We start from the raw sequence: 25,633 nt of genomic DNA, 5'->3' as shown, positions 1-25,633 counted from the left end.
ACTCTGAAAAGACTCATATTTTGCGTAACATTAACCAAAAAAACAACAATTAAACTATACGCATAGATTGTAAGGTGCATCCCAATTTCAGATTGTTAAAACGTGAAGATAAATGTGCACCTTAAAATCAATGGATTACAGTAGTTTCCCACACATATATGTATCCATTAAAAATATAGAATGTGTTTAATTTAAGGTTATCATCTACAGACATTTTATACCCTTAATGTTGTTTTTTTTTTTTTTAATTTAATTTAATTTTTATTTACTTCTGGCTGTGTTGGGTCTTCGTCTCCGTGCGAGGGCTTTCTCCAGCTGCGGCGAGCGGGGTCCACTCTTCATCGCGGCGCGCGGACCTCTCGCCGTCGCGGCCTCTCCCGTCGCGGAGCACAGGCTCCGGACGCGCAGGCTCAGCAGTTGCGGCTCACGGGCCCAGCTGCTCCGCGGCGCGTGGGATCCTCCCGGACCAGGGCTCGAGCCCGTGTCCCCTGCACTGGCAGGCGGATTCTCAGCCGCTGCGCCACCAGGGAAGCCCTATTCCCTTAGTTTTTAAGACCGATATTATTTTTCAGTTTGAGAGGGCTGCTCTGGTGCACTGGTGGCCATCCCTGGGGGAGATGGGAGACGCGTGGTGTGCAAACTTCTCTTGCTGTTATGAGCCCTGCTCCATGCTGGGGCCAGTTTACGTTTCATCAGGTGTTTCCCTCCTTACAAATCATTAGGAGTAGCAATTTTCAGAATAAATAGTATCAAGCTCTACATATATGCTCAGCTGAGTGTTCAACCAAGTATTGTTTTTGAAATCTCTTCATCTGAATACACGTAAAGCTAACTCAGTCATTAACATATAGAGCCACATAGTAGTCCATTGACTGAATATGCCATATTTGCTTCTCAGTTCCCTTCCTGGCAGATATTTAGGTTGTCTTCCAATGTTTTGCTCTTATACCGTTGCAACTAATATGTTCATACTTTGTGTCCAGTTGTGCGAGAGTTCCTTTAGGGTAGACGCCAGAAAGTATCAGTAGAATCCAGGATCCTGGATGCTGCCCAAATGGGTCCAGTACACAGGTCTGCAAACCCACACACCAGACCTGGTCCACGGGCTTTATTTCTTCAGCTTGTGAGCTAAGAATGGTTTGTGCATTTTATTTTTTTTTAATTTATTTTTATTTATTTTTGGCTGTGTTGGGTCTTCATTGCAGTGGCTTCTCTTGTGGCAGAGCACGGGTTCTAGGCACGGGGGCTTCAGTAACTGCAGAGCGTGGGCTCAGTAGCTGTGGCGCATGGGCTTAGTTGCTCCGCGGCATGTGGGATCTTCCCAGACCAAGGCTCGAACCCACGTCCCCTGCATTGGCAGGCAGATTCTTAACCTCTGTGCCACCAGGGAAGCCCAGTTTGTGCATTTTAAATGGTTGTGTAGGTCCATACGCAACATCCTCATTGTTGCCTCTTGGCCCTCAAAGCCTAATGTCTTTGCTATCTGGAACTTTAATTTGCAGACCCCCGTTCTACAGGCAAACTACACTAATTTACAGTCCCACACGCAGTGGTTGAGAATTCCTGTGTTCTTACATTCTCATGTATACTGGATATTGTTAGACTTTTAAGATTTTGACAGTCTTATGAGTTGAATGGCGATATCTCTTTGCCTCAACTTGCATTTTGGGGGTTTCCATGGTTATTAATAAGGGAGCACCTCTTAGTATGTTTATTGGCTGTCTTCTTTGCGACTCACCTAATCGTGTGCTTTCTCTTTTCCTAAAAGCTAGCTTGTCTTTCTTAAATTCGTGTTTGGAGTGCTACATAGATTCTGGATATTATCCATTAACTACTATCTATGTTGCAAATATCCTCTCTCAGGTAATATCTTGTTATTCCAATTTGTCTCTGATGGCCTTTGACATTGTATTTTGATGTGGTCAGAGCTATCAGTTTTTCACTTAACGGTCAACATTTAATTTGGACTCGTGTTTAAGAAATTCTTTCCCACCCTGAAGTAACAAAAATATTCTCCCCATCTTCTTATAATTATTTTAAATTTTTGCCTTTCATCTTTAGATCTTTAACCCATCTCAACTTACTGTTTATATGTAGTATAAGTTGGATGAAATGCATTACTTAAACAAAACAAATCAATTTTTCTCATCCAGATTTATGTGACATTTTTAAAACTTTGAGATGTGTAGTTGGTTTCATCTACAGCAAAAAGGTCAATTCAGATTTTCTAATTTATAAGTAATTTTTTAAAATGAGAAGTAATTAATTCAGTGAAAGAAAACACTATAACTGAATTTTCAAAACTGAAAGTGTTACTTCTGTACTACCCAAAAAGTCTAGGGACTGAAGTCACTTCCCCAGGTCACTGGAGATTTTGCTTAAACATTATCGACAATTGCTTTATTATCCTGTTTGTCCTCAGACGGTCAGTCACTATCATGAGCTCTATCAAGTTAGCCCAATTTGATTCAGCACAGTTTTACTGAATCTCAACTACTCTGTATAAGTACTAACCTATGTATAAGTACTAACCTACATCCTGGCCATAGTGGGAAAGGGCTTAATCTCTGTCCTCTCTGAGCCTAAACTAGTACAGAAGTTGGACTAGTAAACACAAACCAACCACAGATAAAAGCTGTGATTCAAGACCTAATGATACAAGTGATAAGAGGCGTGAGGGCATGCTGTTGCTTGCTGTGTGATCGATGCACATGATAAACATTTGCTTCCCAATCATTCCAGGTCAACCTGATCTGAAATTCTTAAAATATTCACAGTAAAACAGCTGGAGATGGTTTGGGGACCAACATACAAATGTGTGTGGAGGTGATAAGCCTGTGTTACATATGCATCGCATAACCTTCAAAACTGAACATTTATAAGTTAAAATCTCTATTCCATAAGTCTGTCTTTATGTAGCTTGGATTTAGCTTAAAAAGAGCATTTTTGTTAAATTGTGTGGTTTTTAAATTTTTTTTGTAAAATACTACAGAGCATTTTAACCCAAATCGGAAAAAAATTTTAAAAGTCCACATAAATATACAAGCTCTGATTTGATTTTTATCCACGCTGGCCGGTGGTGCCACACAACCTGGGGAGCTCCTGATTTAGTCTTCTCAGGGACAAGCAGGCATGTGCCAAGCAGAAAAAAAAAAAAAAAAAAAAAATGTTAGGCTGCAGTTTGTTCTGGAATAAGAAACAGCAGGCCATTCCATCGCCCCCTGGGGCCACCAATTTGTCAGCCCACAAGGAAAATCAGGCTTAAGTGTATAGCAAATGCGTATTTATAACCATTATCTACTGTTGCTGTAAAATGTCTCTCTCATTCGCCAGGTATATATTCTGTATTTCTGTCCTGACTGATTGCAGTTTTGCCAAATGCTTATGAAATCCATCATTTCCCCCACTTTTGCCAATGATTTGGGGATAAGAACGATAAAGACAAGCAGTTGAAAGACTCTATTTTCTTTTCAGTGTTTTCCCCTTTATTATTGTTTGTTTCAAAGGAAAGCCCTGTGATGGGAATACTGAAAGAGAGAAAATGTAATTAAGCATTCATTGTGTATAGTCTTTTTGTTACCTTTGAAGTGCTTACATTAACACAGCAATCTCTTGATTTTGCTTCTGTAGCAGCAGCTTTCAGAAAATAGTCGTATTTTGCTGACAAAAATGGGCATTCCAGAGTGTAAATTAAATAACTTGATTTTATAGAATTCATTTAAAAGTGCATCTGTGGTGAGCGTTTCCCATTTTACATTACTCTGATTACACTTGACTTTTTGTTGACCTATATGAAAAATGAAATTGTTTCCAACTACAGCCTGCAAGACAGCTTAGGAGAGTGTGATTATAAATGGTAAAAAGGAAAAGAAAACCACAAGATGATGGGGTGTTGACCAGGTTCCTGCTGTGCTTCTACCGTATCCTTGAAAATAATGTTAAAAATAGAAATTATTAATAAAGTTCACAGTAGAGAAAGAAATAAGATTAAAGGTGACATTTCAGTTAAAGGGCTATCTTTAAGCTATATAAAAAGGAAAAGAAAATAATACGAGGAAACTTTAGAGAAGAAATGGAAATGAGAAAGGAAGGATAGATAGGGTGGGTGCAGGACTGTATGCAGAGTTGGAGAGAATGCAAAACAGGATTGGAAGCTACAGAGATAGAAATTCTCAGTCAAGAAGACCCATTCTAAGACGGTAAAGCCACCCTCTTGAGAAAAGACACCCTAACTTTCAGCAGCCTGCATCATGCTAACCTAGCCTCTCCCTTCAGCAGAGAGAATGAGAACCCTCGTGTGTTGCACAGAGAGGTTGTGTCACAACAAAACTGGAGGAAATAATGACGCTGGGGAACACACTGCTTCAGTCAATTATTGAATTTCGTTGAAATGCATTATGGTTCAATGGAAGAAAACCAAGTTAATTATCTGCGGTTAAAGGTATCCAACTTAAACATAGCAAATACGTTAGCTCAGGTGAATCTGGCTTTTTCAGGAGTGAGAGGAGGAGTTAGAGGAGAAGAGAGGTCGTGAGGAATCGCAATGGCTGAACGCCTCCTACCACATGCGGCGGGAGCCATGTTGAACCTGGAGACATTGGTTTTGAAACCCACTAAGCTGGAAGGTCAGCACCCCACCAAGCAGTAGCTACCCCATTCATAAAAATTCTAGGAAGGAGACTTGCCAGGCTTGCAGAGATCTGATTTTCCACACCAAATGCGTTGTCAATGCCAAAAATATCTTGAGAATGGGTGTTGTAATCTGAGAAAAATAAAGAATTAGACACCTGGACTATTTTAATAGCTATTCTCGACTTTTTCGTTGAAATCGGTGATTCGTAATGTATCAATATTGATCACAAAATAAGGAAGTGGATGTGTTACGTCCATTGTATATTGCATGATAGAGCAAATACGTGTGTTGCATATTAATATAATGCAGTGTTATAGATCTGTTAAAAGTGGCGAGTAGCCAGTGCATGAAAATATAAATATGAATTTCTTGTCTTAAAGCTTTGCACATACTAAATACCGCTGTGTTGAGAGTATACGTGTGCTTAATTTAACAAAGCTCAAGAGGAAATGAAAGGATATATCATTAGCCATTTTTCCCCTGAAATTACATCTTTAAGAAAAAATAGTGATTTAGAATTCCATGCCCCATGATAAATTTAAATATTATATAAATTATGAAAGATAAACAATGCACACAACAGGTCTAAATGTAATTTAGAACCAGCAAAGCGTAAAGGTAAAAGGGTTTCGTGCAAACGATGAAGCTCTTGTGATTCAATGTGACAAATCCCTGTAAAAATTCTTTCGTTAAATCAGTAGTATTTTATATAAAACTGTGACCCTCATTTAATGGCTACGGAAAGCCTTTTGGCACAGTACGGATGGTACTGGTAGTAGGCAGACATCGGCCGAAAATAAGACTCAGACGTCAACATAACGGGTTCAGGTTAACGAGCGTTACCTCAGCTTTCTATAAAAACAGAACAAACAACAACAGCAACAAAAAGCTACACTGAGAGGAATGGGCAGTGGTTCTTGCTTTCAGAATTAGGATCTGTCCCCCACTCCCATTAATTTGGGGGATGGGGGGAGAAATGGCTGACACCCAAGTCAGCCTGCAAGCTCAAGGCTAAGTCCGCACAGCACTCGGTTTGTAGGAAAATAATGTCTCACTGACAATGTAAATTAAATATGATGGAAAGCAAGCTGCCACCCTCCCTTCACTTCTGTTTCTTTATCACGGTGGTTATTGCCGCCTTATTAGAGTCTGAGAAAAAAACTACGAAGTAATTCTCACCTCCTGGCAATCAGCTGCAGACCTAGCCTCTCCGGCATCTTCTATTTCCACTGCAGAGAGACATCAAAGCCAGACCCCAAGTGCCAAGTCCTCACCTTAGCACAGGGCCCTACTCGTCAGGAACACGGTGACAAGGACCCATAAACGTCCGTGTCCACACAGAGTGTCGAGGAAACTTGAACTCCACACACATTTTTAAATACGGTTTCTGTTTTTGTCATCACGTCTTCATGTTAACTAAGCAGGAAAGGCTGAACATTCAGATAGCGAATGAACCTAGTTTTAATGTAGTTTAAAGCAAACTTTAAACTTTCTCATATATTGAGCTTAAATTTGTTACCGAAACCCGTCCCAAGAGCTTGTCCCAACGCTGTTAGCGAGGGGCTTTCTACCTGCAAAGCCCCTTCAGCAAAGCGTTAAGTGTTCCCTTTTTGAGTCTTGCCTTCTCTCTACCATGAAAATCAAACTCTTATCTCCATGAAAAAGAGAATGTGCAGCTAGAATCCCCCATCTATTTCTCTGTCCTTCTGCCCTGAGGGTAGCTTTTTCCTCTTCCTCCAAAAAGGAGGTATAAAATGTACTGTTTTTTTTAATTAAGGTAACAAAGCATTACATATTTAATAACTTTTGTCAAACTGCACTTAACAGTATCCTGTTACTGTTTCAATGAGCCAGCTTAAAATAACTGCATTACCTGCATAAAAAACCAGAACATCTGAAAGGAAAATTTTAATGGAGAAGAAAAGAATGCCATCACTCTGTGATTATTACAACCTCCCTCTCACACCTCCCGACCTCCCTTGGTAGCATTTGGGCAAACTGCCAGTCCCCAGGCCTACCTCTCAGTCTCCCCCAGCCTCCTTCCAGGCACCCATGCTCTGGCCATACTCACCTGCTCACCAGGCCCCTAGTTAGCCCCATACGCCCAAGGCCCCGTCTTCCCTCATGCCACCTGGGAAGACTTTCTCACAGTTCCCTTCCTGCCAAAATCCTCCTTCTCCTTGGTATCTTGCTATCCTGGTAGCGCCTGGCTGGACTCATGATCAGCCCCTCATGACCTTAAATGAGCAACGTTCACAAGAGGCCCCCAGACACATTGGCCCAGATCAGCTCTGAGAAATCGGAGTGCTCAGGTGGCACAGAACCGAACCTGGGATACTCTGGTTGAGTTTAGTTTCTGGTTGTCAGTCTTCGCACGTGTGCCCCCGCTCCAAGCCCCTGCTCCCATTTTCCTTCACATCCCTGCTATCTGAGAGGAAATAAAAACGTTCTCTGGGGATGAAGCATGAGGGAGGTGGAAGGGCCCAGAGAGAGACAGGGAGGCGGTGTGTTTCGACGATGGTGGCACGTCACACCCAGGGCGACAGCAGTATGGGTACCATCCTGGGTGTGTTGACAGCCAAGACCTGCAACCACTTCTTGTCTGAACGTGACGGGGAGAGTTGAGCCTCGCTAGGGGCCGACACGGACGAGGGGCAGCCCGCAGAGAGCTGTGTGGCTGCCTGAGAGGTCTCGGTAGAGAGAGTCTGAAAGATGCCCCCCAAGAACCAGTGTCCCTTAGCCTCCACCTGGAATGGCAGAACTTCCAAACTTCCTTGAGCGTTGAGAGCCACTGTGTAGGAAGAACACTACTGCTGGGACAGGGGCCCAAATTAGAGACCAGATAGAGAGTAGAGGGGGTTGAATGGGCGCCCCACAAAAACATATCCATGTCCTAACTCCCAGGCTTGTGAATGTGACCTTATTTGGAAAAATGGTCATTTCAGATGCAGTTAAATTAAGGGTCTTGAGATGAGGTTAATCTGGATTATCCAGTTAAGCCTCAAGTCCAATAACAAGTGTCCTTATAAGAGAAGGATGAAGACAAGACACAGGGAGTAGGAGGAAAAGGCCACGTGAAGACAGAGACGGAGATTGGACTGATGCTGCCACTAAGCCAAGGAACGCCAGGAGCCACCAGAAGCCGGAAGAGGCAAGGAAGGATCCTCCCCTAGAGCCTTTGGAGGGCGTGTGATCCTGCTGACAACTCCATTTTGGACTTCTGGCCTCCAGAACTGTCATAGAATCCCCTTCTGTTGTTTTAAGTCACAAAGCTAGTGCAATTTGTTGCAGCAGCCCTAGGAAACTAAAACAGGGGGTGTCACTGAGAACCAGAGATCTCAGCAGGAGCTGCAGGAACTGAGGTGGTGATCAATTCAGCAGAGAGAAAGCCCAGCGTCCCCCAGATAAGCGCCATCACTGCCCCTGATGGGGGGGCAGAGGACCAGTCACATGGCCACAGTGGACCAGAGGCCAGTGACAATCACATCTTTGACTTTAAACCAGACCTACAAAGAAAAGGAGCATTTATTCAAATGTAACTGAGTTTTAAAGGACAAAATTGCATTCGCGTAGCAAGATTCGGTTTTCAGCCATCAACACAAATGGAGGGCTTATGGACTAAATTCAACTGATATGTAAAAATATGAAGAAAACTGTTCTAGTGTCGCACATCTAAGTTTACGTCTGTGTATTTTCATATAGGCTATACCACACACCAGGGTTCTTGGGGGAGGATTAAGTGAAAAAATACTATAGCTGCAATTTGTCAAGCTATTATTATCATAGCCATTATATTTTACAAATGAGAGCACCGAAATTCACAGTGGGCTAGTGGTTGCCACGTAGCTGGTGACTGTCAGAGCCTATTTGCCGGCCAAGGTCTCCAACCACATTGCTCTCTTCCACCAGGCTGCCAACCCACGTCTGCTTAATTCAATTGTGAACTTAGTAGCGGTGAGCACGGTATTGCATTTATGTTCCTGACCAGGCAGTGTCTGACACAGCGACAGAGTCCAATTTAATCGAATAGCATAACCTTGCTGTGGTTAAGTAGCCTGCCATCTGTCTGGTGTTGGGAAAATAATTAAAACTAAAATCTCCTGACAATCCAGAAAACCTCCACCAAGGTAGACAAGAAAGAAAACAAGTCTTATTACTGAATAGCACTAAACCAGACTGTGATGGGCGTCACGGGCAATCCACCAAAGTGATCGCAAAGACAGAAAGCCGTGTCACCCTTTGATGCACATCCCCACATCGCATCCATTCTCTCAGGATGAAAACAACGAGTCCTCAGGCAAGAAGATCGACGGCATCATTTGCTAAATACAGTTCCCCCTGAATTCACCTGGTAACTGGGGTGGCCCTCTGTGATAGCTAATTGCCTTTACCCGAAGGAAAAATAAAACTTTTCATATCTCCATGATAAATAGGTAGTTTTGCAACATGGGTCCAGGTGACTAAGTTATATTCCCAGCTTCCCGTGGAGAAGGGGAGACGGGGCACTCTTCCTGGGTTGTAAAATGATGAGACTTATTTAGCTTTTAAAAAGATCTGTATACATCTCAAAGGGACAGACTATATAAGCACAAGTTTTCCAAAGGAAATGCGCTAAGAAAAGGGAGGGGAACTGTGGCTTTCCCTGTTTTAATCAGGGAAATTATTTTTTTCTTTTTAGATTTGTGTTTGCCCTTTCCCTGGGGAGATAGGAAAGGCTGTTAGGTTAGGACACAGAGCCAGGCCTGCTCCAGTGCCCAGGAGAGACAGAAGTGGTGTGAGACGGCTCAGATTCACAGCGGAGCCCTTCAGGTGGCCACTCTGAGTCTGGGAGAGGAAGCAGGAGAAGGGAGACTCCTCCCCTGAGAGTACTTTGATGATAACGTCAAGGTCAACCTCAAGGTCACAGGACAAGGGCTAGACTTGGAGTGAACTATGAAATGTCCTGTATAGAATAATGTCTGATTTAGAGTGAGCCTGAATATATCTGTGCCCAGATGTGCACGGTGTGGTGGACGTGGTGACATCAGTAAAAAATCTGTGATCTAATAGACAACAGACGTGTGGTTGCCAAGGGGGAGGGGGTGTGGGGGAAGGTTGGTTTGGGAGTTTGGGGTCAGCAGATGCAGACTATTATATACAGAATGGATAAACAACAAGGTCCTACTGTTGTTCCTATATCACAGGGAACTACATTCAATACCCTGTAATAAACCATAATGGAAAAGTATATAAAAAAGGATATATATATGTGTATTACTTTGCTGTACAGCAGAAATTAACACAACATTGTAAATCAACTATGCTTCAATTTTTAAAAAATTAAACGAAAGAAAATCTATGTTCTAGACCATTCTGTATCCTCTTTAAGTTCTGGTAGGATCCCAAAGGCTGTGGCTATTCACAGGAAGGGTGCTGGCAATTGTCCCAAGCCAAACATTGTCAAAACTTCCGAGTAGTTGAGGCTTTTTTTCCCCTTGTTATACGCTCATTAAACTTGGAAAAAAGCTAGCCATTAACTTCTGTGTAATAATCTCTGGTGCTTAAGAGTCATGACTAAATTGCCTCGATTTTCTTACCTTTGTGCTTAACAGTCTAATAGTAACAAATGGGAATAATTTGCTAAGAGGGAAATTAAAAGGAAGAATATAAATTAAGAATGAAAAAGATTATCAAATTAATGTGGTACTTTAGAGAATTCAAAGTTGAAAAGGTACTAGAAATTAAAATATTTTAAAAATTCTACTTTTTTGTTGTTTTCTTTCTTTTACCATATTTACCCATTCCAAATGAAGCATATGCCTTTTTTTTAATTTGGGAAAATATGGTGAAATACAAAAAAAAAGGGAGGGGGAGTCCATTTTTTTCACAAAGGCAGGCACCGTTAACATTTCTAAAGTACCTCCTCCTAGCATTTTCTCTATTATTTCTTTTTGTACATACTTGCACTTCTACCATATATACTCTCATTTAATATCGTAAGCATTTTTTTCTACTGTTAAAATTCATAAGTGTATTAGTTATCTATTGCTATAGAACATATTATGAACAACTTCAGAGCTTACAACAATAAACATTTATTATCTCACGTGGATTCTGCAGGTCGGGAATCTGAGACGGGCTTAGCTGGGTGTTTCTGTAGTTCAGAGTGTCCCATGAGTTTGCAGGCAAGATGTTAGCTGGGGCTGCAGTCACCTGAAGGCTTTACTAGGGCTGAAGGATCCACTTCTGAGATGGGTCAGTCACATGGCTGTGGCAGGAGGCCTCAGCTCATTGCCACATGGGCCTTTCCATAGGGACACAGCACCTGGCCATAGGACACGGCACCTGGCTTCCAGCAGAGTGTGTGATCCAAGGGGGAGCGAGGTGAAAGCCACAGTGTCTTTTACTACCTAGCCTCTTAAGTCACACACAATCCTTTCCGTAACCTATTGTTTATACAGACCAGCCATATTCAGTGTGTAAGGGGACACACAAGACTGTTGAACACCAGTGACTCACAATGTTGCAGACTGGTTACCACAATGGATTTGTAATGGCTGCATGAATTTTACAATAGAGATCTCTATAACTGTATTAGCTGTTTACATAAGGTTAGATGTTATTTCCAGTATTTCATTATTACAAATAATCTCTCAAGCACTTTTTGTATATAAAGGTTTTCATTAGTACTTCAGGTTATTTTCTTTGAATACAGTCTTAGAAGTAAGATTGTTGAGTTATTTTTTAAAAAGTTTTCTTAATTTTCATTTTAAATCAGTTTTATAAAGCAAATTAATATTTTATATTGTTTATTTCAGTTAACAGATGCATTTCCTTTAATGTATTTGCTATAAGTATCTTAAAATACCTATGCAGTGATTCACAACTCATGTTTAATGCATTCTATATAAGTGTATATTTTAGGTAGATATTCTATATCATATATATAATATTTTGATACTTATGGCGTGTGGATTTTTTCATTGCTATTTAACCATTTTATAGATCCTCCTGAGTTTGTTTGTCGCTGTTATTTTGGACAACTTAGAACTTGATGAAGATCTAAAGAAGCTTAAACAAGTAAGTAACCTATGGGGGATTCTTTAAATCGGCATTAAAAAAATAAGGGCAAAACATGTGCTTACAGGTAGTATTAAAGCAGTTCAAGGTTCAAATTAAAAAAAGATAGATTTTAATAAATTAAGACAATCTGAGTTGGCAAATAATTTTCTTCTAAGTTTAACCTTCTCTAATATCAACCAAGGAAATTTTTATTGCTCTATGATTATCCTAGGAATATTTTTATATCATTATTTTGAGTAAAATTAAGATGGACATAGTATAGTAAATTGAGTTTAGATTCTCCTTCTGCCATTAAATGAAGGTAGTTTGGAAATGAAATGCCTCAGGGCCAGGTTGCCATTTGGCATAATTATCTGTAATATTCTTGATCATCATCCTAAAAATATTAAGCATAAACTTGCCTGACCACTAGACATTATAAGAGAATTTAGTCTGGGTGCCCAAAGTGGTTATAAGAAATGGGATAGAATAATTGATCAACTGTGTGCCCAGTTGTATATGAAAATAGATTGGGTGTTATGGCATTGATAATCATGTCCCCAAAATGTAAATGTAAATGTGTGAAGATTATGTTATTGATGGCAGAAAGATTACAGGTGTGATTAGCTATTCTCATTGTTTTTGTTCCATGGAAGGTACTTGGCTTGAATATTTGACTCTGTCAAAGAGAAGAGACCCTTTGAGAAGCAGAATTTGTAAAAGGGGGGAGCCTGGATAAGTATTCTTGGATCATCCCCCACCCCCCAGCACTGCGATAGTTGAGATTATTAACATCCCAGTGAAAATCCTATCTGGAATTTTAGGAAGGCCCTACACATTCAGAATTTTCAAGTTGGATAGAGTTGTCTATTTTTTAAAAAACAAAGACATAACCTATTTAAATTTTTGTTGTTATTTATATATCTGAAAATCACTTTAAGCATTTCATTTTTTTACTCTTGCTTATTTCCAAAGCCTATGCTTTTAACCAAGGGCAGTCAATAAAGAAAAAAACACAAACATATTTGATATAAAGATGCCCACTGTGAGCATATCAAGCAAGGATTTAAATTCTTCCCTGTCCTGGGGCTACACAGGCAAATGGTTATCTGGGTATGGTGGGCATGATTTCTTCCAGATCTTTTCAATTTTGTGGCAACAATGGTAGGTTCTTCAAATGAGGGTTGGGAAGTTCTTTATGCCATTGATGCAAATACTTCCCATGGTTTCTAGTTGTAGAAGAAATATGTAAATAGTGAGTTCAAAATTGAAATTGACCAACCATATAATTAGACACAACCAATAAACATCTCTTGCTGTATAACCACCTTAGTCCTTGCTTTACAAATCTGGTATTTATTTCAGGATTTAAATGATTTTACTCTATTTTTATTATTCCCAGAGGAAGATGGGGAAAATGTGAAAAAATAGTTGATTTTCTTAATGTTTCAAGTTCCAGAAAGCACTCTGTGTTCCAAAGTCTGTCTTTATTCAGTTTAAACTTTTTTTTTCAATCTTTGACCCTTTCCACCAACTAGTCTGTAGGTTCTTATAGCTACAGCCACGTTTGTGTGAGCACTGGCTCAGTGCCAGGTACTTTGTATTTTCATTTATTTAAATTTCACAGCAACCATGTGATGCAAGTATTATTAATAGCTTCATCTTACAGGTGAGGAAACTAAAGCACAGAGAAGTAACTTGCCTAAGGTCTCACTGCTAATAAGTGGCAGAGTTAGTATTTGAACCCAGGCAATTTGGACCAAAAGCCCAGACTCAGCCTCTGTGCTATATTGAGTCACATTAAAGCTGTATAAATGCCAAACATGAGTCATGCCATCGTGGAGGCTCATTCATAAGACTGTTAGTTACTTGTTGATAAATAATGATATCTTAGATGACAGAGATGTCATTATATTCATGAAATAACCATTGACGTGACAGGCAGTTTCTTGAGGAATGGAGGTGAGTTAAGCTACCCAATCATTAAAACTATCCAAAAGGCAGATGATCTAATTAGAGACACTGGAGTTAAGACTTTGGCAGAAGCTAAGAGCTGAGATGCTTACCATTCACTCCACATGATGGCAGACACTGGCCAAAGCACCTGTTCCCTCAGGGACCTTCTGGAGCAATGACCCTCCTTAGACACAGACATAAGGTGCTTGCAGCATATTAACATTTTAGAGAGGTCTCTAGAGACTTAATGTACTTTATTATGATTGTGGTAAAAACAGTTGTGTTAAAATATACATGTTGGTGCATGGACATTTTCCAAGAGTAATAGAAACCAGTGTGAGCCACCTCTAACATGGAGACGTTAAATATGAAACACTGAACGGGGGCTATTAGAAAAAGTCGGTTCTCATGCTTGGGAGAAGGATTATGTCCCTGGAGGTGGATGGGATAGGAGACAATGGTAGAAAGCTGAATGGTACAGTGAGGAAGCTAGAATGGGAGAAGAGAAAGAAGTGAACGAGGAAAACATCCAGGAGATGAAATTAAAGGAAAGAGCACAGATTATTAATCTAAGCCAGTGATAAAGGGGGAGAAATGTGACCGAATGCTAAATCAGGTTGCTCCGTGCACCAGAGCTTTTGTGGAGAAGCTCCCTGAGGCAAGCACAGTCTGCAGGATCAATTGTGCTGGAATTGTATTCTTCTTAAGTAGAAACATGCTGCTTATTGTTTCCCCATTATTTTCTGAAGTTGCCTCCTTGCCCTTTAAGACAGTGGTTTCCAGCCAGGGATACTAACCCTTGGGGCTCTTCAGGAGAAACTATGGGACCAGCAGCCTTCTTTAACACTTCAGGAAACCTAAAGGGAATTGTGCGTTTGCCCGACTGAAATGCCTACTTAATACTTTTAGCTGGAAATTCGTGAATTCTAGGCAACAGCACTGCTTCCCTAATGCTGATGCTCTGAAGGCTCTTCATATATGCTTGTCTTTAAGGAAAAGGAAGCAGCGTTGAATTATGTATTGCTTAATAAAGGCATTTTGATAGACAGAAACTTTTTTAAAGAGAGGACTCAGAGGGCAATAATTAAAGGGCTCCTTGGGGATGACTTTGGATAGGTTCTGATGTAAATGCTCATTCCCAGGCCACCTGTCTCCATGCCATCACCCGTGTTGTGCCTTTATAGACACTAATGTAGCTTTTCCTTTGTCGCTCTCCAAAATAAATAATGCTCTGAAAAAACATGCCAGTTATGCATTCACATAAAATTCACCTATTGCTTTCCTAGCAGCAATATAGCAGTAGCAATCATTTCCTAGCTGCCATAATTTATGTGACCCCGTATCTAATTAAATAGAGACCATGACTCTCTTTTCAGCATCACCAAAACCCAGTACAGGACCTGGAGATAGATAGAGACAGAAATAGAGATATATAATGGTTTTTTACATAAGATCAGAAAACTGACTAGAAATGAGATTGTCTGTAAATGTATAATTTGGCTGCTGAGAAGCCAGATCAGTTCATATAGAGGCTAAAAACCCCCTTGACCTACTGCTGTCCTCTAAACAGCAGTAGGAGACAATGACCTTCATGCTCTGTGATGTAGCAAAAACACTGGAGAATGTAGGTGGAGTTTTGCAAACTTTGAAAAGGAAGAGAATTCTTGCAGCTTTAATGATTTTTGCAAATTCAGTGCAAGACAGATATAAAGGGTTTTCTTTTAAGCAGTAGAAGATTCATTAAACTATGAGAAAGAAAAAGACCCATAGAGAAGCCTCAGGGAAAAGAATCATTGAAAAGGGAAGTAGAGATAGTCTGTGTAGATTAAATTCAAAGCTCTGAAATTAAAACTGTTTCCCCAGCTCTGTATTAAGTCCCATTTGAGTCTTGTCTGGTTCAAATTTGATAATGTTTGGTCTTTGATGGCACCCAATGCATAGTGAGGGATGGACATGTAAAGAGACTTCTCTCTCTTGTTGATTATGATTTTAACAAAACAACAAAAATCTTAGTCCTTTTAAAAATATGAGCTCCAAAAAAAAAAAAAAAAAATATGAGCTCCGGGTTAATGTTTCTCTGTAGCCTTACCTGGGGGCTTTCATTTTCATCTCTGTCTTGTCTCCTGTATTGAAGTCATTCTGGATTTAGGGCAACAGCAAGGGGACAGAGTAGCCACTCAGCTAAGCACTGTTTGCCATCTCCTGATCTGAGTCGAGCCTTCAGTCTTCTCAGTATTTTTTCCATCTCACAGGAGTGAACTCAAACAAATATAACATGGAAGAAGGATGCAACTGTTACAATAATAAATATTCCCTATTGAAAACTGTCTGGTGCCAGGCACTTCATATGCAATTACTGAATTTAATTCTAAATGTTAAAGACACAGAAACTAACATTCAGGGAGATAAATTTCTTGCCCAATTTCATATAATTTGTAAAGTGCTTAAGTTGGGATAATAAGGGCTTTCTGACCCCAATGCAGGTGACACACAACCTGCTCAGAGAATCAGTTCATTCATTCATTCTAAGGCGAGTGTATGGAAAGTGGGTTGGATGAGATGCTTGCATTTTTGGATCAGCAGATTCTCTCCCTGTGGATGTGTAGACTGGAGGTCAAATTGTAATCAGAATATAGCTCAGTGAGCTGGGAATCAGTGTGGGGTGTGGAGAAGGAGGGTTGTGTGATTCAAATACGTAATGGCATCAGGCTAATGTCACTTGAGGTATTCCTTTTACTAGATCTCCCCATTTTTGTAATCCTGGGGTCTGAATGCCCATCTGCTGTACTTCAGATGTTGTGTTAGGGGCACCAGACATAATGATAAGCAAGACATTGTTCCTGCCTTCAAATAGCTCATGAACTGGTGGGAGAAAGTGACAACTAAACAGATACTACAAATTGTGGAGCACAAAGGAGACACACATAACAGATGATGAAATTAGACATGTTTTCTCCCAAGTACGGCAGAGACTAAAATCTGTAATTCCTATCTAGGTGAAGGGAGTTAGAAGAAGGCAGTGTGAAGAAGCGTGCTTGAGACCAAGAGAACAGCAAACTTTTTCTTTAGGCAAGAAAAAGCATATTGGCTTTTTGGAGGTCACTAGGAGTTCACTGTGACTCAAGTATAGAGCAAGGGAGAAATTGGTGAGCTGGAAAAACAAGCAGGGACCAGCAGAGGAAATGCCATGAGCAGTGCTAAGCCTTTAGATACTATCCTGCGGGCATTTAAGCCAAGAGCGACAAAATCTCCCGTATGTTCTATTTTTTTTTTTTTTTTTTACCTTTGGTTTTGTTTATTTATTTATTTATTTATTTATTTATTTATTTATTTATTTATTTATTTATGGCTGTGTTGGGTCTTCGTTTCTGTGCGAGGGCTTTCTCTAGTTGTGGCAAGTGGGGGCCACTCTTCATCGCGGTGCGCGGGCCTCTCATTATCGCGGCCTCTCTTGTTGCGGAGCACAGGCTCCAGACGCGCAGGCTCAGTAATTGTGGCTCACGGGCCTAGTTGCTCCGTGGCATGTGGGATCTTCCCAGCCCAGGGCTCGAACCCATGTCCCCTGCATTGGCAGGCGGATTCCCAACCACTGCGCCACCAGGGAAGCCCCCTATTTTTTTTTAATCAAAGTTTAGTTACTGTACAATATTATATGTTATAGGTGTACAATATAGTGATTCACAGTTTTTAAAGGTTATACTCCATTTATAGTTATTATAAAATATTGGCTATATTCCCCATGTTGTACAATATATCCTTGTATCTTATTCATTTTATAGATAATAGTTTGTACCTCTTAATCCTCTACCCCTAAATTGCCCTTCCCCCTTCCCTCTCCTCATTGGTAACCACTGGTTTGTTCTCTATGTCTGTGAGTCTGCTTCTTTTTTGTTATATTCACTAGCTTGCTGTATTTTTTAGATTCCACATATAAGTGATACCATGCATCATCTGTCTTTCTTTGTCTGACTTATTTCACTTAGCATAATACCCTCCAAGTCCATCCTTGTTGCTGCAGATGGCAAAATTTCATTCTTTTTTCCCCTACATTCTTCAGTTCAGAGAATGAATTGAAGGGCACCTAGACTGAAGATAGGAGAGCCAATCCCTGAAGCAGATGGTGATTGCAGTCTCAACTAAAGGAAACAGAGATGAGGGAATGTGAAGGAGTGGTGACGTACAGAAGAGGGAGTGCAGAGGGTAGGATCTGGTGACCCACTGGATGTAAGATGAGCAAAGGCTGGAGACTAGAGCATCACCCAGGTTTCTAGATTGCCCCAGGTGTGCCAAGGCAGAGGATGCAGAAGAAGGAAGAATTTGGGGGTTGGTTTGTTTGTTTTATTTTGGGGAGTGGGGGGGGTCATATTTTCCATGAGATGCCTGGGAAATATCTATGAGACAATGTCTGTGGATAGATGTAAGGTTTAAAACTTAGGCGGAGTATTGGGGCTGAGACAGATATTGGAGAGAAGCAAAAATTAACATGCAGGTGGTAAGTTAAGCCTTTAGAAATCATGAGTTTACCAAGGGAAGAATGGTTCCCTGAGGAACAGCAAATGAATCCAGTGAGCCACTGAGAAAGAGCCCTAAATGGGAATGAGAAGCCCAAGAGGTAGGAGGAAAGAGTAGAACGTGTGTGTCATCAAGAACAAGGCTGTGGTCCACAATCTCAAAGACTTCAGAGAGGTCAAAAGTGGTCACCATAGCAAACAATCCTAATTACAATAGCATCAGAAAGAATAAAATACTTAGGAAAAAATATAACCAAGGAAGTGTAAGATTTCTGCCCTGAAAACTACAAAACATTGCAGAAAGAAATTACAGAAGACACAAATAAATGAAAAGACGCTCTGTGTTCATGGCTTGGAGAGGATATGGAGAAATTGGAAGACTTGTGCACTTGTTGGGGGTGTAAAATGGTGCAGCCACTATGGAAAACAGCATGAGGTTCCTCAAAAATTAAAAATAGAAATGATCCAGCAATACCACTTCTGGGTATATATCCAAAAGAATTGAAAGCAGGATCTCATTGCAGCATTACTCACAATAGCCAAGAGGTGGAAGCGACCAAAATGTCCATTGACAGATGAATGACTAAAGAGAATGTGGTATATACATAAAGTAGAATATTATTCATTCTGACATGCAACAACATGGATGAACCTTGAGGACATTATGCTCAGTGAAATAAGCCAGTGACAAAATGATAAATGCTGTATGATTCCATTTATATGAGGTATCTAACGTAGTCAAATTCATAGAAACAGAAAATAGAGTGAGGGTTGAAAGGGGCAAAGCGAAGTTGTTGTTCAATGGCTATAGAGTTTTAGTTTTAAAAGATGAAAAAGTTCTAGAGACCTTTTGCACAACAATATGGACGTACTTAACGCTACAGAACTGTACCCTTAAAAACGACTAAGATGATAAATGTGATGTTATGTGTTTCTGACCACAGTTTTTTTTTTAATTTTGATAAAAAATTGGTCACCATATTGGTAAGGTGGTGAGAGCAGCCTCAGGGATTCTGATGGTGCAGAAGCTGGGTTGCAGAAGATGAGGAGTCATGACAGCTAAGAAAGTAAAGACGAACTGTTAACCTTTTCCTCTCAGACTTCTCATGCTCTAAGTCTCCAGACAGACCACCTGGTTACAGACTGATTCTTAATTTTTGTAGCTTTGTAGTAACATCATTTACTACAGTGCTACCCAACTGTTTTTTTTCCCATTGCGGTTTGCACAGAGAGTGACATTTGTACAACGGCTGGGAATCACATGCAGCTGGAGGCATCCAACACTAGGATTTCTGCTGCTCCGGGAAAAACTCAGCTGCCCAGGGGCCGAGGATCAATACCCCAAAGAAGCTGTAAATCGTCAGTGGCTGAGTTGGAATACTCAGCATTTTACTCAAAGCCTTTGATGTAGCCCAACTCCACTCGAAGCCACTCCCTCAATCTTTTGGTCAGAGATGACTCTTTTGTTGTCAACTTACATATTATTTCCCATAATTTAACATAACTGAAATCTCAAAAGCTCATCTTATATAGCACTTGATCTGCTATTTCTGACAGAGCTTCATTGTTAGGCTTCTTTTAAAAAATAAATTCTTATGCCACATTAAGACATAAACAACAGTACGATCTGTTTAAAGAGATGAAGTAGCTAAGACTGAGAACTGTTCGGATCAGGGTTCAAGCTAATAGGTCACAACAGAAGCTAAGAATTTGAGGGTATCAATTATCAGCGTAAGAAAACAGCCTAGAGTCGGGAGGGACAGATAAGATGGGGGTACAAGCTACCGTGTATAAAATAAATAAGCTACAGGGATACGTTGTACAGCACAGGGAATATGGCCCATATTTTATAATACCTATAAAAATGGAGTATAACCTTTAAAACCTGTGTGAATCACTGTGTTATATACCTGAAACTTACACAATATTATAAATCACCTATACCTCAATTTTAAAAAGAAAAAGAAACAAAAAAGCAGCCTAGAAATCTAGAAGTCAATGCAAAAAATGGGGAGCAGCCAGCTGGAATTTTGGAGTTAAACAGGTACTAGTTAGGGGTCCGGGAAGTCAAAACAAAACAGACAAGGTACCTGTTAGAATTGATGTCTTCCTATTACGGGTTGAATTGTGTCCCTCAAAAAGAGATATTGAAGCCCTAACTCCCAGTACCTGTGAATGTGACCTTATTTAAAAATAGGGTATTTGCAGTTGAAATCAAGTTAAGGTGAGGTCATTAGGGTGGTCCCTAATCCAATATGACTGGTGTCCTTATACAAAAAGGAGAAGAGAGACACACGGAGACTAGAGCGATGCATGTACAAACTAAGAAACACCTGGGGTGCGGACCGTCACCAGAAACTAGGAGAAAGTCTTGAAACAGACCCTCCCTCAGAACCTCCAGAAGGAACCAAGCCCACAGAACAGACACTTTGATTTGGAATTTTCAGCCTCCAAAACTGAGATAGTAGATTTCTGCTGTTTCAAGCCACCAGTTTTGCATACTATGTTACAGCAGCCCTTGGAAACTAATACACCCCCTGGCCTCAAAAACAAAGGACCGCTTTCGGCCGCCAGGAAGTAACAGAGCTGAAAGATAATGGGTGCTCTCAGGATGGCGGGCAGCTTTCACCAACCAAGAGCAGCTTTCTCAACAGATGGACTCATTTCCTTTTGCCCTTAATCAAACAAGTCCCATAATAATAAATGTTATAAAGTTGAGACTTTCTTGGAAGAAGGGTTTCTCTAAGCCCTTCCAAAATTTCATCCTATGTGTGATTGACCCAAACCAGATCACTTTTAGAGGCTGTTGTTTTCAGAAACCTTGCTCTTTGCCTCATCCCCTGGCACTCAGGACGGTTAATAAGGCAGCTCAAGTCTCTCTTGACATTGAACAGACATAAAATGATGGGCCTAAGACTGTTCAAGTTTACATTGATGAGTTGTCGGTTGTGTCAATTGTGCTAACTCAGAATTACTTTTATTACAGTTTATCACAGCCTCTACAAGATAACCTCTCAATTTTTTTTTCTTTTAAATTCTGAAGTATCTTTAATGAGAAAGGCATTCTTACAAAATCAGATGGCTCTTGACATTATTACGATTTTTTTTTTTTAAGTGAGGTTTGGAGGGAAATTGTGTACAAACCAGGCAAGAGGGTTACTCTTCATCATGCCCGTCCTCAGCCCCCTGCCCAGCCATGGAGACACTATCTCACTTTGCTTTCTTTAATCATGAGAACAAAAATTTTAAACACCAACAGCGCTTTTTCCCTTCAGATCCTTTCACAGGCAGTGGGAAACTAGATGGTTATGGTTCTAAGAAAAAAACGTGACAATTGGTTTTCAGTTTTCTGCAGTGTCTTGCAGTCATTGAATTGCAAAAAGGCTCTTTGGTAGCTGCGTTCAGGCATGTTTCAGGAGTGAGGTAGTGAATTTTGTCCTCTGTGTACCCATACACGGAACATGAGGTGTTGTCATTGCCTTGATTCCTTTGGGACTCAGGTTTCACCCATCTGTTCTTTGTTCTGAGAAACCCACATACTTGTCTATTCCACCCAAAACGTTTCTGCTATCTGCTTGTTCATTCAATTCCTTCAATCTTTGTGTCCCTACTGTGTGCAAAACACTGGGCCAGGCATTAAGGAGATAAGAATAAACAGTTAAATTTTCTGCTCTCATGGAGCTTAGGGTCTAATGGAGGAGTTGGACATCAATCAGATAATCAGAGCAGTGGATAAATATTTATAATGTGAGGCGAACCTTCTGCAGAAAAGAATGGCATTTGAGTGAGGAGTTAATAGAAGACCTTGACCCAGATGGGGGTCAGGGAAGTGGGGAAGGAGAAAGAGACACTTGGGCTGAGTTATGAAGGAGGAGCAGCCGTGAACTTCATGGGGGTGTTGATAGGGAAAGGGAGGGGAGAGCATTCCAGAGAGAAGGAAACATGTTCAGCATGACCCCAGAAAAAAGTGGTGTAAAGTGAGTATGGAAAGGTAAGTGGGGCATAGACCGCGCAGCACCTTGAGAAACATGCCAAGAACTTTTCCCTTGGGGACTTCCCTGGTGGTCCAAAGGTTAAGACTCTACACTTCCAGTGCAGGGGCGCGAGTTCAATCCCTGGTCAGGGAACTAAGATGCCACATGCCACGTGGCATGGCCAAAAAAAAAAAAGAACTTTTCCCTTTGCCCCCAGAACAATAGGAAGCCACTGAAGGCTTTTACGATGGGAGGCAGTGTGAATGGGACAGCTGTTTGGGAAGCAACATCAGCAGGGACTTGGTGAATGTTTAGATTTAAGGACATAAATGAGAGTCTCAAGGATGACTCCTGGTTTCAGGTTCATCTCCTGGGATGGATGATGATACCATTCGCAGAACCGGGGAACATTAGCACAGAACTTTATTTGTGGGAAAAGACCATCACTCAGGCTTGGATATGTTGAGTTTGTGATGGGTTTGAGACTCAGCAGAGACGCCTAATACTTGGTTGCATGTGTAGGTCTAGAGTTTAGGAGCAAGGGCTGGCTGGCTAGAGATACAAATATGGGCGTTCCATGTCATTCTCAATTGTTTATCCAGTGCCTGCCATGTGCCAGGCACTGTTCTAGGCCTAAGGGATAAGTCAGCAAAAAAAACAGACCGAAATGTCTGCCCTCTTTGGTTCTTCAGTCCTAGTGAAGCTCTCTGTACTAGTGGAAGTTGTAAATCTGGATGAGACTGTATAGGGTGGGGGGAAAAGAGATACCGCAGCCTTAAGGAAAAATAATGATGCTGGTGCTTAATGATGCTGGTGCTTTGCCTTAGGGAAACACAAATAATCCATCTTTGTTTTTGTCCCATGTAAATGTTTGTTCTGTTACAAATAATCAACACTTTTTCTGTCTCAAGTTCAACCTCCCAATGGGAGAAGAATCTGATTGGTCCAGCTAGTCAACATCATTCCTTTTAGGCTGGAATTTTGTATCTCTGCCTCTCAATGCTGGTCAGCCATACAGAAAGCCATCAGCTTTGAACAGGGTAGATCCAGACCAAACCACAAAGTGGGCTCCCCTGAAATGTGGCTGGTTTCCCAAGACAGTCCTTTCTTCTCCTAACTCTCCACCCTGGCCTCTGCTCTGGAGGAGCTAGACCCCAAAGAAGGAGATGTGAAAGAAGAGACCATGTCCCCTTCCCAGTTCTAGACAGGAAGTCATACTTGTGGGGCTGGGGTGGGGCAGGGGAGCAAGGCTTGAATCAGGTATGAGACTGGATTGCCCTGGACTGATTTTTTTATAACCAAAGGTGGCCAGAAAGCTATGGAACTTATCTAAGAAGGGCAACCAGTCTTTTTCTTTATTCATAACTGAAGGTTGATGGTTTCATTGTCGGCCTTTCCTTACGTTCTACCCGCTGCCCTTGCTCAGTAAGAGTCACAGTGGGAGACGGGGTATGGCTGGCATCCTCACTCACAGCCATATGACTATTGAATATTTTTTACTCTGATATTAAAAGAATGACTTAGATTATTACTAAGAAATGAGAAATGTACATGTATGTTATTTTATTTGATGTTATCCCTATTTCCACGTTGTTCTGCATAAAATATGTTAATGTGAATTTTCATAGTGCATCTAATAAGCCCTTTGCCCTCAAAGTATGCAAAATTGAACAACTGTACTATCTACCACAGGCATAGTCAGGAATGATACTTGGAAAATGCATGATGGTTGCCTGAGAAGGAATTACTTAAGAGGACTGAGCATGGGTGGGAGTTCAAGACCCCAATGTGGAGACTCCAGTACAAAATATGTGTCTTCCAAACCTCCGATTTAAAGTGTGGGATTTATTTTATAGTAAATACCATCACTGACACTAGTTATCTGTAAACTAAGGTGGAACAAATAAAGAAATTTATGGAGATAACGAGAGCCAGATTTCACACAGTCAGAGAAAGAAGTTACAGATAAGCAAAGGGAAGATGCCAGAATGAACCCTCTGGCAATTGGAATAGGAGTATCAGTATGAACTCAGTTTATTGTAAGATAGAAGATAGATAGATACATAGATGCATAAATAGATATATAGATACATAGATACATCAGTAGATATATAGACACAGATATGTAGATAGATACATGGATACAAGGGTGGATACATATATACAGCTCTGTGGTTATATAAGATACAAACATAGTAAGTAGATACTAAATATAGATATGTGTGTATACAAGGGCTCATATACATACATATATTTCCTAGGTCTTTCCTCTGGGTGAGACTAGAAGCAGTGACATGCCAGTAACATCAAGAAAACCCAGTCCTAAAATCTTCATTTCTAAAAACCATTCTCAAGTGAAACAAATCAATATTCTTTGGGGAAGTGACTGATTCTAGAGTTGAGGCAGGGAAAACACAAGATGAGACTTGAGTATTAAGTATAATATTTTGTGGAGACAGAAAGTAAGGAAGAGCTTAAAACACACACACACACACACACACACACACGCACAAGGGTGTCAAGACGTGACAATGAAATAGAATGTGGAATCCTGGATGGGATTCTGAAACAGAAAAAAAGACATTCCTGCAAAATCCGGGGAGTTCCAAAGCAGTTCTGCATTTTGGTTCAAAGTATTTGACCAAGGTTAATTTTTTGGTTTTGATCAATGTCCTATGGTTATGTAAGATACTAACATAAGAAAAAGCTGGGTCAAGGGTGTACAGGAACTCTCTATACTATCTTTGAAACTATTATGTACGTTTAAAATTATTTCAAAATAAAGAGTTTTTTTTTTTTAAACAGGCTAAGAATTTTCTATGGTAAACTCTAATACCATATATAGACATAAATTGGCTGCTCTGTTGCCCTGTTCAAAGACTTATATGTTTGTGAAGCTTTATACCATAGATATGTTGTATAGAATTTATAGTCAATTACGATTTTTTTTTTTATCTTATAAAGTTGGAAGCATAGACTTCATCAGGAACAAAATGTTTTTTTATGGTTTTGTTTCTGATAGAAAATCTGATGTGCCTTGTCATTTCTCTTCATCTTAGTAATATAATTCATCTGAAATTGGAAGAGTCATTTGTGCTGGTTCATATGGCTGATTCCACGTTGTAAAGAGGCTAAGGAAAGGGTAACCAAGTGATGAGAAATACCACAAATCGGTCACTTCAGCCTGTTTGTGGGACACCCTTGATGCTGCCTTTTTTTGTTCTTCATCTCGTCACCATTGTGTTATCCTTGTCTCTTGTGTATAAACATCCAGTGAGCCATGGGGCCACAGAGAGTCCTGCCCTTAATTAAAAATTGTCAGCTTAGTAGGGGAGAGATACACAGAATTAAGGAGTTATAGTGCAAAGCCCTGAGCACTAGGGTCGAAGACCCAGGGAGCCTGGGGGAAGACGTGCCTAACTCAGGTTGGAGCCAGGTTGAGAAGATATGTCTAAAAATAATGAATCAAATTTTATTAGGAAAGTGGGAAAATGCATTCCATATAAAAGAAATAGCAG

The 25,633-nt window shown here is 40.5% G+C and overlaps 1 protein-coding gene across 6 annotated transcripts in view; it reads left to right on the top strand.

Annotated features, from left to right (window-relative positions):
- NALCN (sodium leak channel, non-selective) overlaps positions 1 to 25,633 on the top strand; it is a 279,498-nt gene that overhangs the window by 163,209 nt on the left and 90,656 nt on the right. For all 6 annotated transcript variants that reach the window (XR_011070942.1, XM_068526400.1, XM_068526403.1 and 3 more), the window contains one exon: positions 11,618 to 11,692. Coding sequence is in view for 5 of the 6 variants with exons in the window: in XM_068526400.1 (XP_068382501.1) it covers positions 11,618 to 11,692 (75 nt within the window). In the remaining variant the exon portion in view is untranslated. The remainder of the gene's footprint in view (positions 1 to 11,617; positions 11,693 to 25,633) is intronic.

Source organism: Eschrichtius robustus, chromosome 18 (genome assembly GCF_028021215.1).
Source record: "Eschrichtius robustus isolate mEscRob2 chromosome 18, mEscRob2.pri, whole genome shotgun sequence".
Taxonomy (NCBI): domain Eukaryota; kingdom Metazoa; phylum Chordata; class Mammalia; order Artiodactyla; family Eschrichtiidae; genus Eschrichtius; species Eschrichtius robustus.
This window is presented reverse-complemented; position numbering and strand designations above follow the sequence as displayed.